This window comes from Chiloscyllium punctatum, chromosome 44 (assembly GCF_047496795.1).
Source record: "Chiloscyllium punctatum isolate Juve2018m chromosome 44, sChiPun1.3, whole genome shotgun sequence".
Lineage (NCBI taxonomy): Eukaryota > Metazoa > Chordata > Chondrichthyes > Orectolobiformes > Hemiscylliidae > Chiloscyllium > Chiloscyllium punctatum.
Window position 1 is genome coordinate 45,158,967 of NC_092782.1, and position 20,966 is coordinate 45,179,932.

At 39.2% G+C, this 20,966-nt stretch overlaps 1 protein-coding gene across 1 annotated transcript in view; it reads right to left on the reverse strand.

The window, feature by feature from the left end:
* tnpo3 (transportin 3) overlaps positions 1-20,966 on the reverse strand; it is a 72,515-nt gene that overhangs the window by 26,652 nt on the left and 24,897 nt on the right. The window contains exons 9-16 of the mRNA XM_072562808.1: positions 20,456-20,563; positions 19,276-19,367; positions 15,656-15,795; positions 14,978-15,169; positions 13,919-14,010; positions 13,617-13,693; positions 6,453-6,513; positions 3,776-3,916 (exon numbers count right to left, since the gene is read on the reverse strand). Coding sequence (XP_072418909.1) covers positions 3,776-3,916; positions 6,453-6,513; positions 13,617-13,693; positions 13,919-14,010; positions 14,978-15,169; positions 15,656-15,795; positions 19,276-19,367; positions 20,456-20,563 — 903 coding nt within the window. The remainder of the gene's footprint in view (positions 1-3,775; positions 3,917-6,452; positions 6,514-13,616; positions 13,694-13,918; positions 14,011-14,977; positions 15,170-15,655; positions 15,796-19,275; positions 19,368-20,455; positions 20,564-20,966) is intronic.

The following is a 20,966-nucleotide window of genomic DNA, read 5'->3' on the forward strand; positions in this document are numbered from 1 at the left end:
CATAATGGGATTCAAGATAACACCCAATGGAGTGATTGGATTAATTTCATACCAGTTAATGAAAGGAAGGGCAATGACATTACCAGGGAATGCTGTGACTGGTTGCAAGGAATTAGGACCCTTAAGTGAACAAGTTAAATTAATTTGTGAGAAAGCAGTACAAACAGCTGCACAAATGGCAACAGTAGATTAGAGATTAGCAATTTCTGCACGATATCGAGGCAAAGGTGAAAGCAGAGGTTCCCAGTGAGAGAGATGAGGTTTGCAGAGGTTCCCAGTGAGAGAGATGAGGTTTGCAGAGGTGGAATGCACATGGAGTCATTATGATCAGTATGTGCTTATAGTCATAAAAGGAAAAGGGCGCTGGAAACACTGGTCATAGCTGAAGTATTTGACAAATTAATTTTTAATTTTGTCTTGCAGAACTAATCCCTAGCCAACTGGTGACAACCACAACAGTTATTTAAAGTTACAGAATGTTGTTTGTCATGCTGATACTTGTAGGATTTATGTCCTTAACATTGGGAACAGGGAACACTGCCCAACACACACTGACTTATGCTAATTGAGGATGAAATCTTGTCTTACAAAGTGCACCATGAGCTGACACAGCGACAATATTGGTTTGCTTGATTTTGGTCAAACTCTAGCACTGTTTACAGTGGTCAAACAAGTGGCAACACAGACAGCTTGGTTTTACGGTGGGGTGTGGAAATGGCTGCATCTCTAACCCAAATACTAGGTCGCCTGAAATGCAGGGTAAAAACAATGACTGCAGATGCTGAAAATCAAATACTGGATTAGTGGTGCTGGAAGAGCACAGCAGTTCAGGCAGCATCCAACGAGCAGCGAAATCAACGTTTCGGGCAAAAGCCCTTCATCAGGAATAAAGGCAGTGAGCCTGAAGCATGGAGAGATAAGCTAGAGGAGGGTGGGGGTGGGGAGAGAGTAGCATAGCAGAGCAGAGGAAATGACCTGGGAGTTGCAGTGGGAGAGGGACTCCCTGAGATTCTTGTAGAGAGAGGAGGAAAACTTCTTCAAGGCAGGCATCCTTGCAAGAGGATTTGCAGTCGGGTTAAAATCAACAAGGTAAAAACAATGACTGCAGATGCTGAAAATCAAATACTGGATTAGTGGTGCTGGAAGAGCACAGCAGTTCAGGCAGCATCCAACGAGCAGCAAAATCAACGTTTCGGGAAATGCAGTTTAGTCAATGATATGTAGCAATAAATTCAAAGGGGTTGGCAACAGTAAACCAAAAGTTTTGGACTTTAAAATTATCAACCCAAGGAAACCTTCGGACAGGCAACTCAATACAAACCAAGATCTATTCAGAGCTTGGCTAAGGACTAGTTAGCCTGTTGTGTAAGAACTCCTCAATGTTCTACAAAAAAATTACCAGGAGACGCAGAAAATCCTTCATGAAATTAAACTTTAATCTTGCAAAATCAAAGCTGTGGGAGCCAGCAAAATGTCTTCCCTGACTCCCCAAAGATCTATGTTCTCCTCCAGTTTATGCAATTTGTTGATCTCGTGCTTATTGGAAAACATTAACATAGCCAATCACGCTGACTTGCTTTGTCTCTCTAAACTAATCATCGTCTGCCACACTGGTTCCCTCCATCATACTTAACCTATCACATTACAACACCATCATCAGCATTAGCTCAGCTACCAGTGATTTAACTAGCCTATCACAAAGCACTACCATTATCTGCTACTGGAGCCCTGTAACATGATCCTGGGCATACATTGCAACACTAAGTTAACTACATAACTGCCAGAATAACTTCCATAAGCCATGCATGGTCTATTAATAAATTGATCAGGAAAAGTTCTCAAATGACGAAATCAGAAATGATGTCTGTAACATGTATGAATCATGAATACTTGAACAGACAAGGTAAATATCTGAAATAAATTCTTAAAAGGTAAGACACCCTGCTCTGGCTGCCAGCTCAAAGGTTTTACATGTGCATATAAGACTACTGTGAAATGTTATATGTGATAATATGTTGATCGGCATTGTTCTGGCAACCTCAGTTATACCAGAGTTAACACCCATTAAGGCATTATATTGAGTAAAGAATATTCAGGTCATGGAGGTGGCTATTATGTGAAGTACAGTCAGTTCTTCTGTAATGCTTTCTTGCATTCTTGTGCAAACCCGCGTTACAGAAAAATTGCACTTTAGAAACAGCGCTTAAAGTGTTAGTGCTGTAATTGTATTACAGCCAACACACATTTTAAAAGCTCGCGCCATAGAAACAGCATACCCAATTCGTCAATCGTGTTACAGCGAATTTGCATTAACAAAATGCATGTTATAACAGAATGACCTGTACTATAATATACACCATATGCAGTGGAGACAAGGGGACTCAAGGCCCAAGGCTGAGCACTTAACAAGAAGGGCTGTAAAGTTGAACTTTTTCAAATACATTTCTATCTCTAGATTTTATGTTCTGATTTATTTTTGTGCTTTAAAATGGCACCAAAGAGTGGCAACAATATACAACACTTTTCATTGTATTTTGTTATAAAATACACATTACAATATATAAATCAAATATAGTAAGTACTAGTTTAAATAGATGTAGTGTATACTTATCTAATATACATAACAGAAGAGGAAAGATGTGGATTTAATACTACAATGGAGACTATATGGGTAGTAAAAGAGTCCTGTCTCATAGGAGTGGTGGGAACTATATTTCTGTATGGCAGAAGTTTTGATACAGTTGATTATGCCCATCCATAATCATTGTGGTTACATCCACAGATGCCAGTGATAAAGATAGAGCTGGTTGAAATATATAAACAGGCAAGTTGTGGAGACCATAATAGACAACCTGATGCAATACTAAAACCTGTTCTCCTAGATTATTCCATTTTTGACCAAAAACCTCACCCTAGTCCAGGGGAGGGCATTTGTACACTCCAATAACAGGACTGATCCTTAACTGACTCCACAACCTGGTGCGAGGAATTGTGGAACAAATATATAAATATACCAATGGATTCAAATCACCTCCCATGCCCAAGTGATTATACAATTGATACTAATTTTATTTCAGTCTTGCCAGAGTTATTGCACTAGGTGGTCACAAAGATGATGGCAGTGGGGATTCAGAAATCAGACCAACCGGGCATTGGGTCAAGGACCTCTATCAAAGGACCAAATAGTAAAAGCTGTTTCACGCACTGTCTTTAAAGCAAAGGCTGGATATCTGGCCAGAAGCAACAGGTGGCAGAACATAAGGGAAAGGGACAAGACCACTGTATTGGGTACCTTGGGCTAGGCCAAGAACCAAGAGAAGAGGGGGGCAAGCTTAAAGAGTTAAATTAGTTTGGCCTAAAGTTTTAACCATATAGTCAGTAATAAGCTAAGCTAGAACTGAAATAAACCAAACTGTCAAGTTAGTAGCTTTCAAAAGCCTTAAGTGAGGAACAGAATGCCTATAAAGAAAATGGACACACTGTTGCTGAAAATGCTAGAATTACAACTGTAATATGCTTGTTGCGATCTCTACAAAGCTTGAAGGTTTTCTGTAATTCAGTAGAGTATGCTCTGACCTCCGTGCTAAAGCTTTTCTCCATGTCTGCGTATGAAATAAATGATCATTACCTTCTTCTGGAGTCTTCTATCAACTTCTCAAATATTTCTACAACAGTTTATTATCTAGCTAAAGCATGTGACTATTATGCGTAGAGCTCTCTCTAAAATTCTTCTTCTTCACCCCTATCAGCTGGCATTATCCACAGATCAACTTACCTGAGTGACCAAGGGCTGAAGTAATGCAGCTGACCCTTTCCCTACACATCGGACAGCAAAACGCAAACAACGACAACAGCGCTCCACAATTCGATTGTCAGCTTGATGCTTGTTCAAGGTTTCAGATAAGACAGGCCAGATCTAAAAGCAGGAAAAAGGAGAGAAGTTAAAAGGAAATAACTGCAGTTACAGAACTCAAAGTAACCAAGAAATAAGAACTTGTCTTTTAATATCTTTCATGGCCTCAAGTCAAGCCAAAGCACTTTGAAAATGTGCGTGCATGTTAACTGTTTTAATACAGAAATACATCAGTTTGTTTGCACACAACAAGCTCCCAGGAGGGGCAAGCGAGAAAGATGAGACAAATCTATTTCTTTAGAAATGCAGATTGTGGGATACATATTAGCCCAAGACAATAGTAGTGACTTCCCAAATCATCATCAAAATAATGTGCAGGGATTTTTACATCCACCTGAGAGAACATAGAGTTTTGTCTGAATTTCATCTAAAAGACCAGGATCTCAGACTTCTTCAATATTCCAGTGGAGTGTAAACCCTGATGTTTGTATTTACTACTCTGGACAGGAAATCAAATCAACAACCATGGCACAGAAGGCAAAATATTTGAAACTGCACTGTAGGCTGAACCAGGGAGGTTTTCAATAGGCCACCAGGGAGGTTTTCAATAGGCCACCAGGGAGCCCTATTGAAAACATTATTGCTTTGCACTAACACTGACTTACTTGGTGGGAGGAATTTTGCACTTCTAATACTTCACTCACTTTTAGGGATACAAATTTCAATACTGAAGTACCCAAGCACATTTTTCATTTTAACAGAAGACTGTTCAAATTAACTTCTTGAAGAGGAAGTTCATGGTCTGAAGCAAGAAATGGTCATGCTGAGCAACAGAATACTTATCTATCCAGACATTCAATATAATTGGTCAAATACTCCTGATCCTATATTTTTCTTTTGATTAAATCATCAGATGTGAGCCTTGTTGGAGTTGCACTCATCTAGGCAAGTGGGCATCTAGGCTCCATCACACTGCTGAAATGTACTTTGTAACAGCACAGCCGAGTTACCTCTGCAAAATTCCCAGCCTCTGACCTGCTGCAGCCACAGTATTTATTTGGCTGAATTTTGTCAAATTGGAGTTGAGACTTGGTGGGCCTCATTCAGAAAAAAGACCATGAAAGCCAAAAGAACTGGTTTCCTTTCCCCTTCCACTAACAACATATTCAACTTTCAATAACAACAGAGTGCACCACCTACAAGTTGTACTCCAGAAATTCACCAAGGCTCCTAAGAAAGCACCTTGCAAAACCAGAATCACCACCATCCAGAAGGACAAGGGCAGCAAATGCATGGCAACATCACTACCTACAAGTTCAACTCCAAGCCACCGACCATGCTAACTTGGAAATACATTGCTGGTCTTTCGGTGTTACTAGTCAAAATCCTGGAACTTCCTCTCTCAGCATTGTGAGGTTACCTACAGTAGATTATAGTTGGCCAAGTTACAACAATCACATTAAACTTCAAACAATACAGTGGGAAATTTTGTATTCTTCCAAAATCATCTAACCAGCTTTATTCAGCATCTCAATGGGCAGCAATTCAGCACTGCCAGGCTAGAAACCTACTCCAAGACTTGAAGTAGGGCTTAAACCATAGCTGTGCAACTGAACTTAGCCAAGCTGTTGTCACATCACTTAAATTAATCAGCTGTCAAACATCACAAGGACTGCACAATATGAACTCATACGCATGTTTTGAAATAGAAGAGAAACAGTTCAATTGAAAACAAATGAAATCTGTCTACATCACAGGGAACAAATAAATGAGAAAGGAGTACATTAGGTAACAAGAAGTCTGGATTCATCTATTAAAGAAAGGAGTCACTGACACCACACAGAATAACATCTTTGGTAAAGAGAGGGAGAACAAGGCCATCTTTAAAAAAAAATTCTCTAGAATTGGACAACATTGACATGACTGAAACTAACTGGTCATTGTGGTTCCCCTTGAGATGGGGAAAGTGGATTTTCTGTTTAAACCACTCCACTCTACATGGCAAAAGACCTCTCAGTGCTGCTAGATCGGAAGTTTTAGAATTTTGATCCAGAGATAATGAAGGAACAGACTTATGTGTTCAAGTCTAGACGGTAGGGGACTTCAAGAGTATGATTTTCCAACACCACTATTGTTCATTCTCTTCTGGATACAGGAGATTGCTTGTTTGGAAGGGGGAGGGGTGGTGGTGCTGCCGCCAAAGGCACATTGGCAAATTGCTGAACTGTATCATTTAACAAGTACAGTCTGCAGCCTCATATGTCAGTTGTGGAAAGAATGAATGAATGCTTCAATTCTGAAGAAAATCACCCTTACCTATTGCTCTCGGATCTGCTATTCCATTTATCACTAGATTCCGCAACATTGATAAAACCAAGATTCATTGAAGGGAAGGGATGAGATGGACAAAACACCAGGATTGATTCGTCAGAACAGGCCCTAATCACATATTTTACAAATGCGTGAATTCCAAGATGGGGTTAAAGAATGGGTGGTTAGAATGTATTAAGTCAAATAACCCAAAAGCACTTTCCATACCCACAGCAAACAACACATCCATCAATAATACTGATTGTGCCCTTCTGACACATGCACTTACTTCATGTATCACCTTCTGACATGGATGCGTCTGACCATTTTCAACAATAGGGTTTGTGTGCCTGAAATGTGACCAAGTTAAATCATTAATAACTCATTTGACATTCTGTACAAAATTCAATAAAGTAAAAAAATGAAAAGACAATTGTTGATGCAGAGGAGAATTTAAGAACAATATTCAGAATCTATGGTCACACAGCCTTCTCACACTAAGTTAGCACAGCTGGGTACAATGACAACAACCACAGATAGTAAATTCATCCAAACTGCCGACATGACAGTCCGATCAGTTGGGAATTCAATATTCTAACCTGATTGGGTGCTCAAATTAGTCACAAAATTTCAAGTCCAGTGGTTAGCAAGGTTAGATCTCATGGAATACAGGGAGAACTAGCCACTTGGATACAGAACTGGTTCAAAGGTAGAAGACAGAGGGTGGTGGTGGAGGGTCACTTTTCAGACTGGAGGCCTGTGACCAGTGGAGTGCCACAAGGATCAGTACTGGGTCCACTACTTTTCATCATTTATATTAATGATATTGATGCATATGTAGGGAGCATAGTTAATAAGATTGCAGATGACACCAAAATTAGAGGTGTAGTGGACAGCGAAGAAGGTTACCTCAGAGTACAACTGGATCTTGATCAGATGGGCTGAGGAGTGGAAGATGGAGTTTAATTTAGATAAACGTGAGGTCATAGAGATGCACAACATGGAAACAGACCCTTGCGATCCAACTCGTCCATACCGAGCAGATATTCCAACCTAATCCAGCCCTATTTGCCAGCACTTGGCCCATATCCCTCTAAATCCTCCCTATTCACATACCCATCCAGCTGCCTTTTAAATGCTTTAGTTGTACCAGCCCCCATCATTTCCTGTGGCAGCTCATTCCATACACGCACCACCCTCTGTGTGAAAAAGCTGCCCCTTAAATCTCTTTTATATCTTTCTCCTCTCACCCTAAACCTATGCCCTCTAGTTCTGTTCATTGCAGTTGTACAGGACATTATTTCAAAAGTGGCCGAACCACTGTTTGCAATACTGGTCCTCCCCCTATCAGAAGTATGTTGTGAAACCTGAAAGGGTTCAGAAAAGAATTACAAGGATGTTGCCAGGGTTGGAGGATTTGAACTATACGGCGAGGCTGAATAGGCTTGGGGCTGTTTTCCCTGGACTGTCAGGGGCTGAGGGGTGACATTATGGAAGTTTGGTAAAATCATGAGGGACATGGATAGGATAAATACACAAGGTCTTTCCCCTGGGGTGAAGTCCAGAACTAGAGGGCATAGGTTTAGGGTGAGGGGGAAAAATTTGAGAGAGACTTAAGGGACAACATTTTCACACAGAGGGTGGTGCATGTATGGAATGAGCTGCTAGAGGAAATGGTGGAAACTGGTACAATTTCAACATTTAAAAGGCACCTGGGTGGGTATATGAATAGGAAGGGTTTGGAGGGATATGGGCCAACTGCTGGCAAATGGGACTAGATTAGGTTAGGATATCTGGTCAGCATGCATGAGTTGGACTAAGGGTCTGTTTCTGTACTGTCCATCTCTATGACTCTAAGTACCTTTGCAAATGTATTCAATATACTTAAACCTAAGTGTTGCAGTTGACAACACTTTGGATCATTCTGCCATAAAGAATTTTGCAGTGGGCTTTTAAAAGCAAATACAAGCTACTGCCAATGCAAGGCCAGAGTTTAAATGCTCACACTGCTTCTCTCTACAGAGGCTCCCTGAGCAAAATAATTAAATCTATTTTGATCTTAAAAGCAACAGACATGCAAATTACATTTTAAAGACAGATAACCCAGTCAAAGGTTAATTAGAGTGCTCATCTCGAATTGATCACTCAATAAGGAGCTACAAGCTGCAGCTCCTGTTCGTTCCCACTGTGAACGCATAAAAGCCTTCAAAGTAGTTGGACATTATTATAAACCTTACTGCTGTGGTTATACATGAAGTCCAAAAAAGGGGCAAAAGGATTGATTTTAAAATGTTCTCTAATTCATCACTATTCTCTTTTATACCTATTAGTCACTTCTTTTTTTATTCAAAGCGTTAAAAGTTCAACAACCAGATCTTCAATTCTTTTGGCTCTAAGTTCTGGAATTCTCTCCTCTTCACTCCATTTCCCTCCCTAATATTTACTTCAAAATCTTATGGCTGCCTGTGTCACCAGCTCCTTACAAAGCCTGCTGCCCAGTTTTGCCTAAATTGATAAGTGAAAGAGCCTCAAGACATTTTAATACATTAAAGGCACTTAATTAACAGTGGTTAGTACAATGGCAGCACAAGGGTTAATCACTGAGCCTAGTTCCACATTTTCCAAATTTAAAGAGCAAAGTAAGACTCATTATTGTGGTGTCCCATCCAACAACTTGTACTGCATTAGGTTTAATCGTTAGCCAATTTATACAAGGTGACAAGGGCTAATCACTGTGTGCAGTTTGTTTTGTAAGACAGTACATTATGACAGGAGAAAGTGAGGACTGCAGATGCTGGAGATCAGAGCTGAAAATGTGCTGCTGGAAAAGCGCAGCAGGTCAGGCAGCATCCAAGGAACAGGAGAACAGTACATTATGACAAATTTCCCAAGAATGTGCTAACTGCAAGCACAGGTTACAAAAACAGTTTTCACTGCAACATTTCCTTGAGCCATGAGCAATCGAACCATGGAGACTGTGGAAGTCCCAGGTTTAAATACTACTGTGTTCGGTTAGCTGATCTCAGCTGGATTGTAGCAATAAACCACAATGTTCTTGTTCCCACTGCTGGAAGCAGAGTACAAGTACAAGCACATGTGCAGGCAGCTGGCAGATATGGAATTCACTGCAGGATTTCGACATGTTACTTTAGCCTTGCATGGGGTGAGTAGCATCTGCAGCAAGGAAGGATTAAAGGAAAGAAAATTAAAAATCCTATGACTGATTTTTCATTTTTTCCGCTTCAATGCAGAAGAGGAGTGGGAGGCCAATTTTCCACTGTTTACATAAAGAAGAACACAAAAAAAAGCTATAGAAAACAGAGGAAAGAGAAGTTTATGACAGCATACAGGTCAGCGATATGCACTCATCGTTCCAAGGGTAAACGTCTTCATGTCAATTTTGCTGCTCTGGCAAAGGAAGCTGTTTAGGGCAGGTGTAGAGTGTACAAAATAGAAACCTATTGTTTCTCATATGTGCTAGTGTTGACAGTGCAGGAGAGCTAGGAGATACAAATGGAGACCAGGAGAAGAGGAAGATAAACAGTTTTTAAAAGATATATAACCATTGTGTCAGCGAGAGCATTAACTCACTGAATATGTTATTTCAAACAGGTTATTGTGAAAAGACAAATGAAAGGGAACTCCAAAGAAATGATAATCATCGAAAGAAAAATGACCTTTCTGGTTGAAGCTTTTCACTTTGCCCTCTTCAGGGCATTCCCTCACCAATGCAAGATGAAAAGCATCAACAAAATGTGTCTTTTTCCAGTAATACTGAACTCTGTACTACCAAACAACAAAATGATAATATAGACAATAACCACAACAGAGCTACATACCCCAGTCTCTTCCCAACTGGCCCAAACAGTCGACTGTGTGTGGGTTATCCAAATAATGAAAAAGGGACAAATATCATTACAAGGGAAACACATTGTTGCGGCTTGAAAAGCAGTCAGCCAGTCTTGCAATTCGGACCATGCTAAAATAACATACAGATTAGTAATATGGATTGCGTCTTGGATTTTATTTAGTTTTGTGAACAGCAGTAAGCAGCTCAGTTCACGTGCATCATGAAGATTGAAATAAGATGTCTGATTATAGTCAAATTCTGAAGTTACCAACAGAGACTGAAAGTAGGGAAGTGTTGCTGCAACTATACAAAGTATTAGTGAGTCTGCACTTGGAGCATTTCATACAATTTTGATGTTTTTACTTGAAGAGGGATGTAGTTGTCCTGCAGGTAGCTCAGAGGAGGGTCAGATTTATTCCAGAGGTGAGGGATGTGCCTTATGATGACAGAGTTAACTGATTAGGCCTATACTCTCAAGCTTATAAGAATGAGATGAGATCTAATTAAGGTTTATAAGATGTGAAAGGGGATTGACAAAGCGTATGGAGAAAAGATGTTTCTTCATGTGAGGGATCCTAACATGAAAGATCATAGTTTTGAGATAAAGGGCGCAGACTTGAAATAGAGATGAGGAGAAATGAAGAAAGGGAAGGCGACCCTTCTCTCAAAGGGTCATAAATCTGTGGAAATTGCTATCCCAGAGGGCAGTGGATGCTGGAGATTTGAGGAGATAGACAGATTTTCAACTCATAAATGGAGTGTTATAGAGAGTAGACAGAAGAGTGGATCGTAGAATATCTACAGCCCATTGAGTCCACACCGGCATGCCGAAGAGCATTCCGCCCAGATGCAACTCCTACCTCCACATTTCCCCATGGCTAATTCACCTAGCCTGCACATCCCTGAACGCTATGGGTAATTTAGCAAAGGAAACCCACGCAGACATGGGGAGAATGTGCAAACTCCACACAGACAGTCGCCTGAGGCTGGAATAGAACCCAGGCCCCTTGTGGTTTGAGGCAACAGTGCTAACCACTTAGCCAATGAAGTGGAGGCCAAGAGGAGGTCAGTCATGATTGTTTAAATGGCACAGCAAGTTTGAGGGGATAAATTGTCTATTCCTGATCTTAGTTCCACACTCTTATGGACAAGCAAACTGAAAAATGACCAGGTGCTTTTAAATAACATACAAGACGATAAAGCCATTTGGGCGTATCATGTGGAAGTCACGGAAAGATTTTAGGGGTTTCACAGACTGAAACAGTTTATGAAAATCAAAAACATAGGTTGATAATATAATACAATGGGAAGATGTGAGACTGGTACAAACTATGTGGGTGTAGGTTAGGAAGCATGTCATGCATTACAGATTATGTTCCTGAGATGTCAGTGAAGCCTAATGATTGTAGTGCTCTCCTTTTATGCCTCCATTATTTCACAGAAACATAGAAGATAGAAGGAGTTGGCCATTCAAACCCCTCACAACTGCTCCACCATTGAATATAATCATTGCTAATCATTGCACTCTTGCTATGAAAGTCAACATACAACAAGTACTAGTTGTTCTGCTATAATGTGCCTTTCATTAAGGCGAATTTGCTCTAACGTAATTGATGAATTGGGATGCTGTTTCTAAAGCATGAACTTTTAAAGTGCATGTTGGCTGCAGCACGATTACATCAGCAACACTTTAAGCATTGTTTCTAAAGCGTAATTTTTCTATAATGCGAGGTTGCACAAGAACAGAACTATTATGTTATAGAAGAACTACCTGTGCTCATACTTCAGTAGCTTAAATGTCTAAGAAAACAGAAGTGCTGATTTTGCTCTTGCATCAATTTTGGATTTACTCCTCCGACAGCAATAAGATCTGTACCCATCAGAACTTCATCCCAGATGGCAGATTAAGCAATTATCACAACAGGCCTAAAGTGCAGCCTTTTGGAGCTGATCCACCAAATCAGACGAGAGAAAATTCTGATCCTATATTTTGGACGTTTGATCTAATGAACTGTATTGTAATAACAAAAGCTTTCTGCAATTTTAGTTTAGAAACATAAGTATGTAGCATTGCTTCGAGCATCTTTAAGAACTGACTTTCATTATCACAATGTGTAAAATAACAAGCTGCATAAGTGATTCCTCCCAAAGTACTGCACCACTTAATTATTTCAGACTATAGAAAGAGGGGGAACCAGTCCTAAAATTCATCTGAAGAACTAATGGCTTCAACAAATCAACACACAAAAAGGGAACAATTCTTTTATTCATTCACAGAGCCATTGTGTTGCTGACAAAATCATTATTCATTGTCCATTCCTACCTTGTGAAAGTAGTTGCATGCTGACCTCTTTAACTATAACCCTGCTGTCAGTATAGTGAAAGTGCTGCCACAGACAAAAGGTAAGGAACGCCAGGATTCTCACCAGTGATGATGAAAAGCAGTGTGTGTCCAAATTAAGAGGTTGTGAAACCTAGTAGGTGACTTAGAATTGGTGGCTATTCATAAGCCTTTTGGCCTATTGAACCTTACTGACCCTTTCTCAAAGTATTCAAGTGATCAAATCCAAGTTCTACTATCAGCATTCGTTTAATATTAGGGAGTTAAACATTTAATGTTAGGCGGCTCCAAGAACTGACAGCAAAATGCAACACCAGAGGGAGAAAGACAAGGCTGCAGTACCTGCAATCACCTTCAGCCACAAATGACAAGTAAATGACCCAAATTGCCTTCTGCAGGGATCTCCAATATTGGAGGCCTGTTTTCAGCCAACTTGTTTCATCCCATCAAGAAGCCATCAAGCACAGTGTACAAAGGAAATTCCACAGGCACCAAAGTCTTTCTTACCTGAAGGCTTGTGCTCTAAGCTTACTGCACTGTACTAACTACACCAATGGTATTTACTGTATCATATGGAAAATTACCAACGTATACCCTGTTCACAAACACACTTCGAATGTAATCTGCACAACTGCTGTTCCACTCTTAATTATCAGTAAAATGATAGAATATGTCACTGATATTGCTAGCATGTAGAATTTACTCACCTGATCATTCTGGGTTTTGCCAGTGCCACTGAATTTTAAGATTCATTACATCATTGGTCTAAACATTGACAAAGCAACTGAGTTTCGGCGTGGAAATGAGAGAGACTGCCTTTGACTGCAATACGAATGATTGCAGCATCATGGAGTTAAACTAAAACTGCAACCAATGGGAAGCACAGAGAAACCACTCTGCTTAGCGGAATCATGCCAAGCATGAAAGAAGATGGTTGATCCCCAGGATTTTACTGCAGACATTCCTCAGAGCAGTGCCCTAGCTGGAATCATCTTAAACTGCTTCGATCCATTACTTTCCCTTCATCAATGTCAAAAAAGCAAATATTCACCAATGATCCAAGGGTTTAATCCCATTCCTAATTCTTCTCATAATGAAACAGACAGCACACAGTCAAGTTTTGAAGGGTCACTGGGCAGATGCTGCTGGACCTGCTAAATTTCTCCAGAAGTTTGTTTTTGTTTGTGTTTGTACTCAACCAGCGATATAACTGTACCATCACAGCAGCACAGTAGAGATAGTTTTGAGAAAATACATCATACCTAAAAATAACAGCCAACCGATCCAACCATATGGTGGGGTCTGTAGCAAGGCCATTGGCAGGCTCTTGTGCAAGGAGCTGCAAATAAAAAAACAAGAACAACCTAATGAACTGGAATTGAACAAATGGGGAGATCAAGTTTCACGAGAGTATATCTGAGATGGAAAGTGCACTAGTGTTAGGTTTGAAACATACACAATACCTGCAGCCAAAGAACAAAAGTGCCCTATGTCACAAATATGGTTTAAACAACAGTTCAGTAGGTATTGCGTTGATCCAAATGCCTTTTGTCCACTCTCTTACCTTTTTCAGTGACAACACTTGTACAGCGCACAACTCGCTGAGGCATTCGGTGATCTTCTCCAAAGGGAGCCGGCAAAGAACAAGTGCTGTGCCTAAACAAAGAAAACAGAAGCTATTTCACAAAAGAGATATACAATAATTGTCAACATAATAATCTATCCTCCACTTTAATATTAATAGTTTCGAAACAGATTGCGGGTTCTCTAAATATACCAAGTAAGTGCAGATGGAACAAAAACAAAGCTGATACTTTTAAACAAATTTGCTACACAGAAAATGGCAGGGTTCAGTTCAGGAGCCACATAGTTTCTTAACTGACACATTAGATAGAGATTACCTTCAGTAATAAAACAAAAAAAAAGGAACTGCAGATGCTGGAAATCAGAAACAAAAATAGAAATTGTTGAAAGACTCAGCAGGTCTTGCAGCTTCGGAGGAGAGAAAACATAGTTAGCATTTCATGTCCAGTCACCGTTCTTCAGAATACTGGATCCAAAATGTTAACTCTGCTTTCTCTCCACAGATGCTGCCATACCTGCACAGTTTTCCAGCAATTTGCTTTATTACCTCCAGAAATGTCTCTTTCTGAAAAGGAGATCATCAGTCTCTGAGAAATATCACATGCCTGAGTGACTTTAACTCAACCCAATATTTCTGTATTCTAGACAGGTTCCTTAAACTCTGATCTTTCAAAATAGACCCTTGGTTCTATTCAAAATAAACCATAATCTGTAGATCATTTATTTTTCTCTGCCATGAAAGGTTAGCCCTACCTAAGTGATTGATCAGAAAATTAAAGAAAACCAAATCCTCTTTTTCTCTAGTGTCACACCTATTCACTAAATCCACCACTTACATCACCGGGAAACTTACTAGATTTATCCAAACTATCACAGAAACGGGAAAAAAGAAGGAAAGAAGAAATTGGCAGGATAAAAATATTACAGTGGACACTGGTTTTGGACTTCAGTCAGGATATTAGTACATCTTCGGCAACCATCATTAAGAAACGAACCCTGTGTCTTCAATAGCCATTGTGCTGATTAACATTCTGAATACCTTTCAAGAGGCCAATGGCAGCTTCGTGAGAGAGGCTGAATGTCTCGAGGGAACGAACGATTTCCAGGAGGCCCTCAAAGTGCTGAGTCATGTGATCACGGCAGGAGGAACAGATATTTTGAATGGCTTTGGCTGATGCTGATGCAAGTTCTTTCTCCCGTAGTCCTTTCATTAAATAATTTAACACTGGATCTTGTGGGGTGGAGAGTAAAAAACAAATACATAAGATTGCTTTTGGGTTTATATATTTGCTATAGATAGCATGTTAACACGTAAATACTATCTGATCCAATCATGCAAGATGTTTAGATTCCACACCAGCCTACTCCAATTTTATTTCATCTAACACAATAAACGTAACTTTCAGTTCCTTTTTAACTCATACTTAACTGGGCTCTACATTAAGGTAGAATATCTTTGCCTCAATTTCTACTTGTTGGCAAGTATATGGTCCACATGAGCCTCTTTCTATTCCATTTAATCACATCATTAAAAAATATCTTTTAATTCCATCTCCACCATATGTTTATAAATTAATTTACCCATTTTATGTCTAGTTTTGCTTTAAGGATGCTAGGAAAACTCCCTTCTCTTCATTAGCACCTTTCGACCCGCCAGGTAGAGAAAGGTAAGTTATATTACATAACATACAATAAAGACAGCAATGATACTACACACCTAAAAATCTGGGATTTCTATCAACGACTTCATTCAGTTCTCCAACCAGTTCAATGCTAGTGAATCGGACTGCCATGTGCACAGTGTCTGGGAGGTGAACTACAGCTTCAAGCACTTCAGCCAAGGTAGGATTATTATCACTGAAACAAAAAAAAACACAAATTATGTAAGCAAGCAGGTATTTTGTTTTTGTACATCTAATCTTTTGCAATAGTTATATAAGTACGCTGATTATTAAATATCTCAACGAGTCTCAAAACCTACCAAAGCTCACTAGATACACCAACGTTTTTGACACGATCAGCGTAAATTAGGTAGGGAGAAGGAGCAAAATTTTTCAAACAGGTTGGTCAAACAGCAAATAGACCGGTGACCAGATCTTGGTTGAGGAAGACATTAGGAGGAGGATTCATAACTAATCTTTGAATAGCAAGATAAGATCTTTTATGTACCATCTTACTGTACAGGAGAACAAAGAGAACACTACATAAAAGGTCTTGAGTGGGTCTTATGAGAAAGTAGCATACTTTGAACGTTGCACTGATGTGTAAATGCAGACTTTGAGTACAAGTCTTGGAAGCAGGACCAAGAGAGAGGGAAGGGAATACCACCAACTGCAAGTTGTCCTTGAAACCACACATCAGTCTAACCCAGTGGAACTAAACAGCCATTTCTTCAATGTTGTTAGATCAAAATATTTAAAGTCCCTTTCTGACACCAGTAGCTACATTACATGACTTCAGCAGTTCAAGAATGTGACTTAACACCACATTCCAAAGTGTAATTAGGGATGGGTAACAAATGATGGCTCTGCCAGCAAGACTCACATCGCATGAAAGAATAACCCTGCCTCCTTTGATATCAGAGAGCCAAAGAAATACCAATTGAGCAAAAATTATTAGAAAAAAAACCTTAACTTTCTTAGGATTATCTTACTAACAGGTCCAAAGTTCCAATGCGCACAATTTCTCACCAGAGAAATGAACTGTCTTGTCCAGAAACTACTGTGAAATCCACACAACCAGTAGCCTTGTATTCAAGGGGAGGGCAGCTCCACCATGGCAAATTTAAAGTGCCTTCTTGGCTCCCATTCAAACATCTTGAACACACAGCTCTCTTCAACTATCATCAACATAGTTACACAATTCAACCTATAATCATGCGAAATTGATCAGGAATATGATATATAAAACTAACAATGCGATCTTATTTTTAGAATATCTTACTTTATAAAGCAAGTGGCCGAATCATAGGAAACAGAACAATGGTTAATGGGTGAAGGAAATTTGTGGTGGAGTTCTCCAGGGATTAGTATTGGGATCCTTGCTTTTGTTGATTTCTGTTAATGATCTACATCATTGAGTGTAGGGGACTATTTCCAAGTTGATAAATGACAAAACTTGGGAACATTGTAAACAGAGGATAGTGTAGAACTTAAACAGGACTTTGACAGTTCTTGGAGTTGGGGGTATTGGTGGCCAATGTAGAGAACTGAGCGATTATGCGTTTTGCTAGAAAAAACATGGAGAAACCATATAAAATGCTGTCAAAATATCTCTAAAAGGTTGTGTAAGAGCAGAGAGACCTGGGTGTACATGTGCACAAAGGTGGCATGATAGCTGGAGATGTGGTTAGTAAAGAGTACAGTACTCTAGAATTTATTAATAATGGCAAAAAGTACAACAGCAGGGAGGTTCTGCTGAATCTGGACAAGGTAATTTTAAATAAAAACAAATTGCTGGAAAATCTTAGCAGGTCTAGCAGCATATATGGAAAGAAAGTAGGGTTAACTGTGTTCTGAAGAACGGTCACTGGACCTAAAACATTGACGCTGCTTTCTCTCTAAAAGATGCTGCCAGACCTACTGAGGTAAGTAAGCTTTTTCTACTTTTGTATTAATTTTCCAGAATTTACAATTTTTGTTTTCCATTAAAAGGTAAATGTTAGAGCTGAGCTACAATATTATTTACAATTTGGGTATCACACATGGACAGAGACACTGCAGAAGAGGTTTACAAGATTTTTTGTTATTTGTTAATGGGATGTGTGGGCTTCACTAGATGGACCAGCAATTAAAACCCATCTCTAACTGCCTTCTTGAACACTGAAGTCCATTTGGCATAGCCGACAGTTCTGTTAGGAAAGAAGTTCCAGGATTCTGACTGATCAACACTGAAGGAACAGCAATACATTTCCAAGTCAGGATGGTAGTGGCTTGGGCGGTAACTTACAGGGGAAGAGGGGAACTACATAGTATTCTCATGTACTGCCCTTGTCCCTCGAGATGATGGTGGTCATGGGTATGAAAAGGTGCTGTCAAAGGAATCTCAGTCAATTCTGCAGTGCAACTTAGAGATTGGTCACAGTGCTGCTACTGAGAGTCAGTGATTCTATGAATTCTATGAGTGAAGTGTCTGAGCACTGGAATCAATTACAAAGACAAAATGGAGAAGTTTGTACTGTTTTTCTTGGAAAGAAAAAGGTCAACATGTCATCACATATTAGATCACAGCAGTCAAAACTGTTCTCAATCATAAACACATCAAGATCAAAAGGGTGCTGATTTAAAGTGATTTTCAAACAAAGTAAATGCAAAGTGAGAAGAAACTTTTTCATGCAGCGAATTGTTCGGGTCTGAGATACACTGCCCGGAAGCGCGATGGAGGCAGATTCAATTGACACATTCAAGAGCGCATCAGATGATGATTTAAACAGGAATAATGTGCAGGGTTATGAGCTAAGGGCAGGGGTTTGGCACAATGTCACTGGATTGTTTCAAGACTCTGTGACTATTTGGGTGAAAATATTTTACCTTTCTTACGCTAAATTAATTTTTAACTTGTCTCCTGGCATTTAAACCAGATGACCCAGTGATCAACTTGTTGAAATTAGATGTAAATCAGTTCACAACCTCTTAAGGCTTTATTAGGCTCACATGAAGTTTTGATCTTGATGCGTTTATGATCGAGAACAGTTTTGTCTGCTGTGATCTGATATGTGATTACCGTTTGATCTTTTTCTTTCCAAGAAAAACAGTACAAACTTCTCCATTCTGTCTTTATAATTGATTCCAGTGACATGAAGGTTAAGTTGTCTTTTTCTGTACTGTAACAATTCTGCTATTCTATACAGACTTCCGCTTCCTTTCTTCTGAACTACAGGAAACTTCATTTTAACCTAATAAAGCCATAACAGGTTCTGAACGGACTTAAACCTGATTTCAGCAAGTTGATCACTGGGTCATCGGGTTTAAATGCTAGGACACAAATTAAAAATTAGTTTAGAGTAAGAAAGGTAAAATATTTTCACCCAAATAAGTTACCCAAACAAGTTACAAGAAAAGAATCTTTAATTCAATCCTAAAAGTGTATTACTAATGGTGTAGGAATTCAAGAACAGCATCAAAAATGAAGGGGGGACAAAAGGTGAGTGAAATGAGGTACGAGTGTCTTGAAACAGAATCATCTGTAATCAAGGGAGAAGTGAAAAAAATGTTAAAAAATGCAAGCAAAGAAAATAATTTATACTTGTTTGGGATGCAGTACAATGTTTCAAAACGAATGTTGTTTGTCATGACCTTTTCAGAATTGTTTAATGTTATTTATTTTCCAATTACTTACGGATCTACACTCTTCGCTATGGAAGCCATGATGAAAAGGACAGCTTCAGTGATCTCCCAGGATGGCCCACTGTCTTTCAATGTGGAATAGAGCTTTGAAGATCAATAATACATTCCAATATTATTAAATAGAAACATATACAAAAGTACCTAGGAACTGAGAATAGCATAGGCTATTCAATCCCTTGAGACTGTCCCACTATTCAATCAGATCAGCATCCCAGTTAATTATTTCACGATTTGAAAAACAATGAAATGGATAAAGACTATTTTGCTCACAATGCACTTTTCAAAGCTCATATATGCTTCATTCTAAATTGGATTCTAGTCGTCAACTATGTAGTTGCCATCCACAAGTATGTCTAGGCCTACTACCCTCCAAGTCTTCAGCGGTGGTCCAATTCTGACCTTTTATTGCATCCACTATTTCCTTTATCTATGTTTTTTTGTCCTCTCAGCTCTAGAATTCCTTCCTTAAATCTCTCTGCTTCTCTATTGTCCTTTCACGTTCCTTTAAATTTATCTCTTGATCACCTGTTCTCTAGTCTCCTTTAGCTTTGTATAACATTTACCTGACTGCAATTCTGTGAAGTGCCTTGGAACATTTTACTACATTAAAAAGTAGCATATAAATAAATATCACTGTTATTACATTAATACGTACTTCATTTATCCATGTAATCCTTAGATTGTACTCACTCTGCCTGATCATCCACCAAATGATTTTATACAGCAAATACAAACTCTCTCTGAACACACTTAGACCTCAGAATGACAATGTTAAAATTCTATTTTTACTTCAAGTGAAGTGAATGCTAAACATTATTATAAATGGCTGCTAAAACTGTAAATGAAAAAGCTTCATGATTTTCACCAGAGCCTCACCATTGCATCTTATGTGTGTGAGCCAGAATGCTAGCTGTTAACCAATAGGTCCCAGACAGGAAAAGTCTAGACATTTGGCCAGGACAATGTTCTGGTTCAGTCACCACGGCACCCATGGTTTGCACTAACAAATGAAAGGGGAAATCAACTTGCAAAATTACTGCTTAGCATGCAGCAACTATTGAATTTTGCCTGGACAGAGGTCAGTACATTCAGGAGTCAAATTTAGAGTGCACTTAATACTAGTCCTACTAAATTATAATCCACGTTCAGATTCTTTCTGAAACTTGCATCACCTGCGTGAAACATTCCATCGAACCAACCAGGAATATCACATCCTTCACAAGATCAGACACCCTCATCCGGAACTCCCCAAAATCATCAGAGTCTTCTGGAATTCCTTCCTGTAGATAAAACAGTCAGCACAGACTTTAAATAATAAAAGGTCCCCAAGACGGAAATGAACGAGCTAAATATCTTGGGCATAGGTTGAAAGGATTAAAGGACACAGATATAAATTCACAAGTTTTTACTAGAGCAAGAGATAGAATAATAACACTACCCATCTATTTAATCTCCTTATACAATCTTATACTATCATAGATTCCATCCCACCTATTTGGGGAAGCAATGGCCCAGTGGTATTAGTGGTAGACTATTAAACCAGAAACTCAGCTAATGTTCTAAGGATGTGGGATTGAATCCCCCCATGGCAGATGATGGAATTTGAATTCAAATTTTAAAAACCTGGAATTAAGAATCTACTGACAACCATGAAACCATTACCAATTATTGGAAAAACTCATT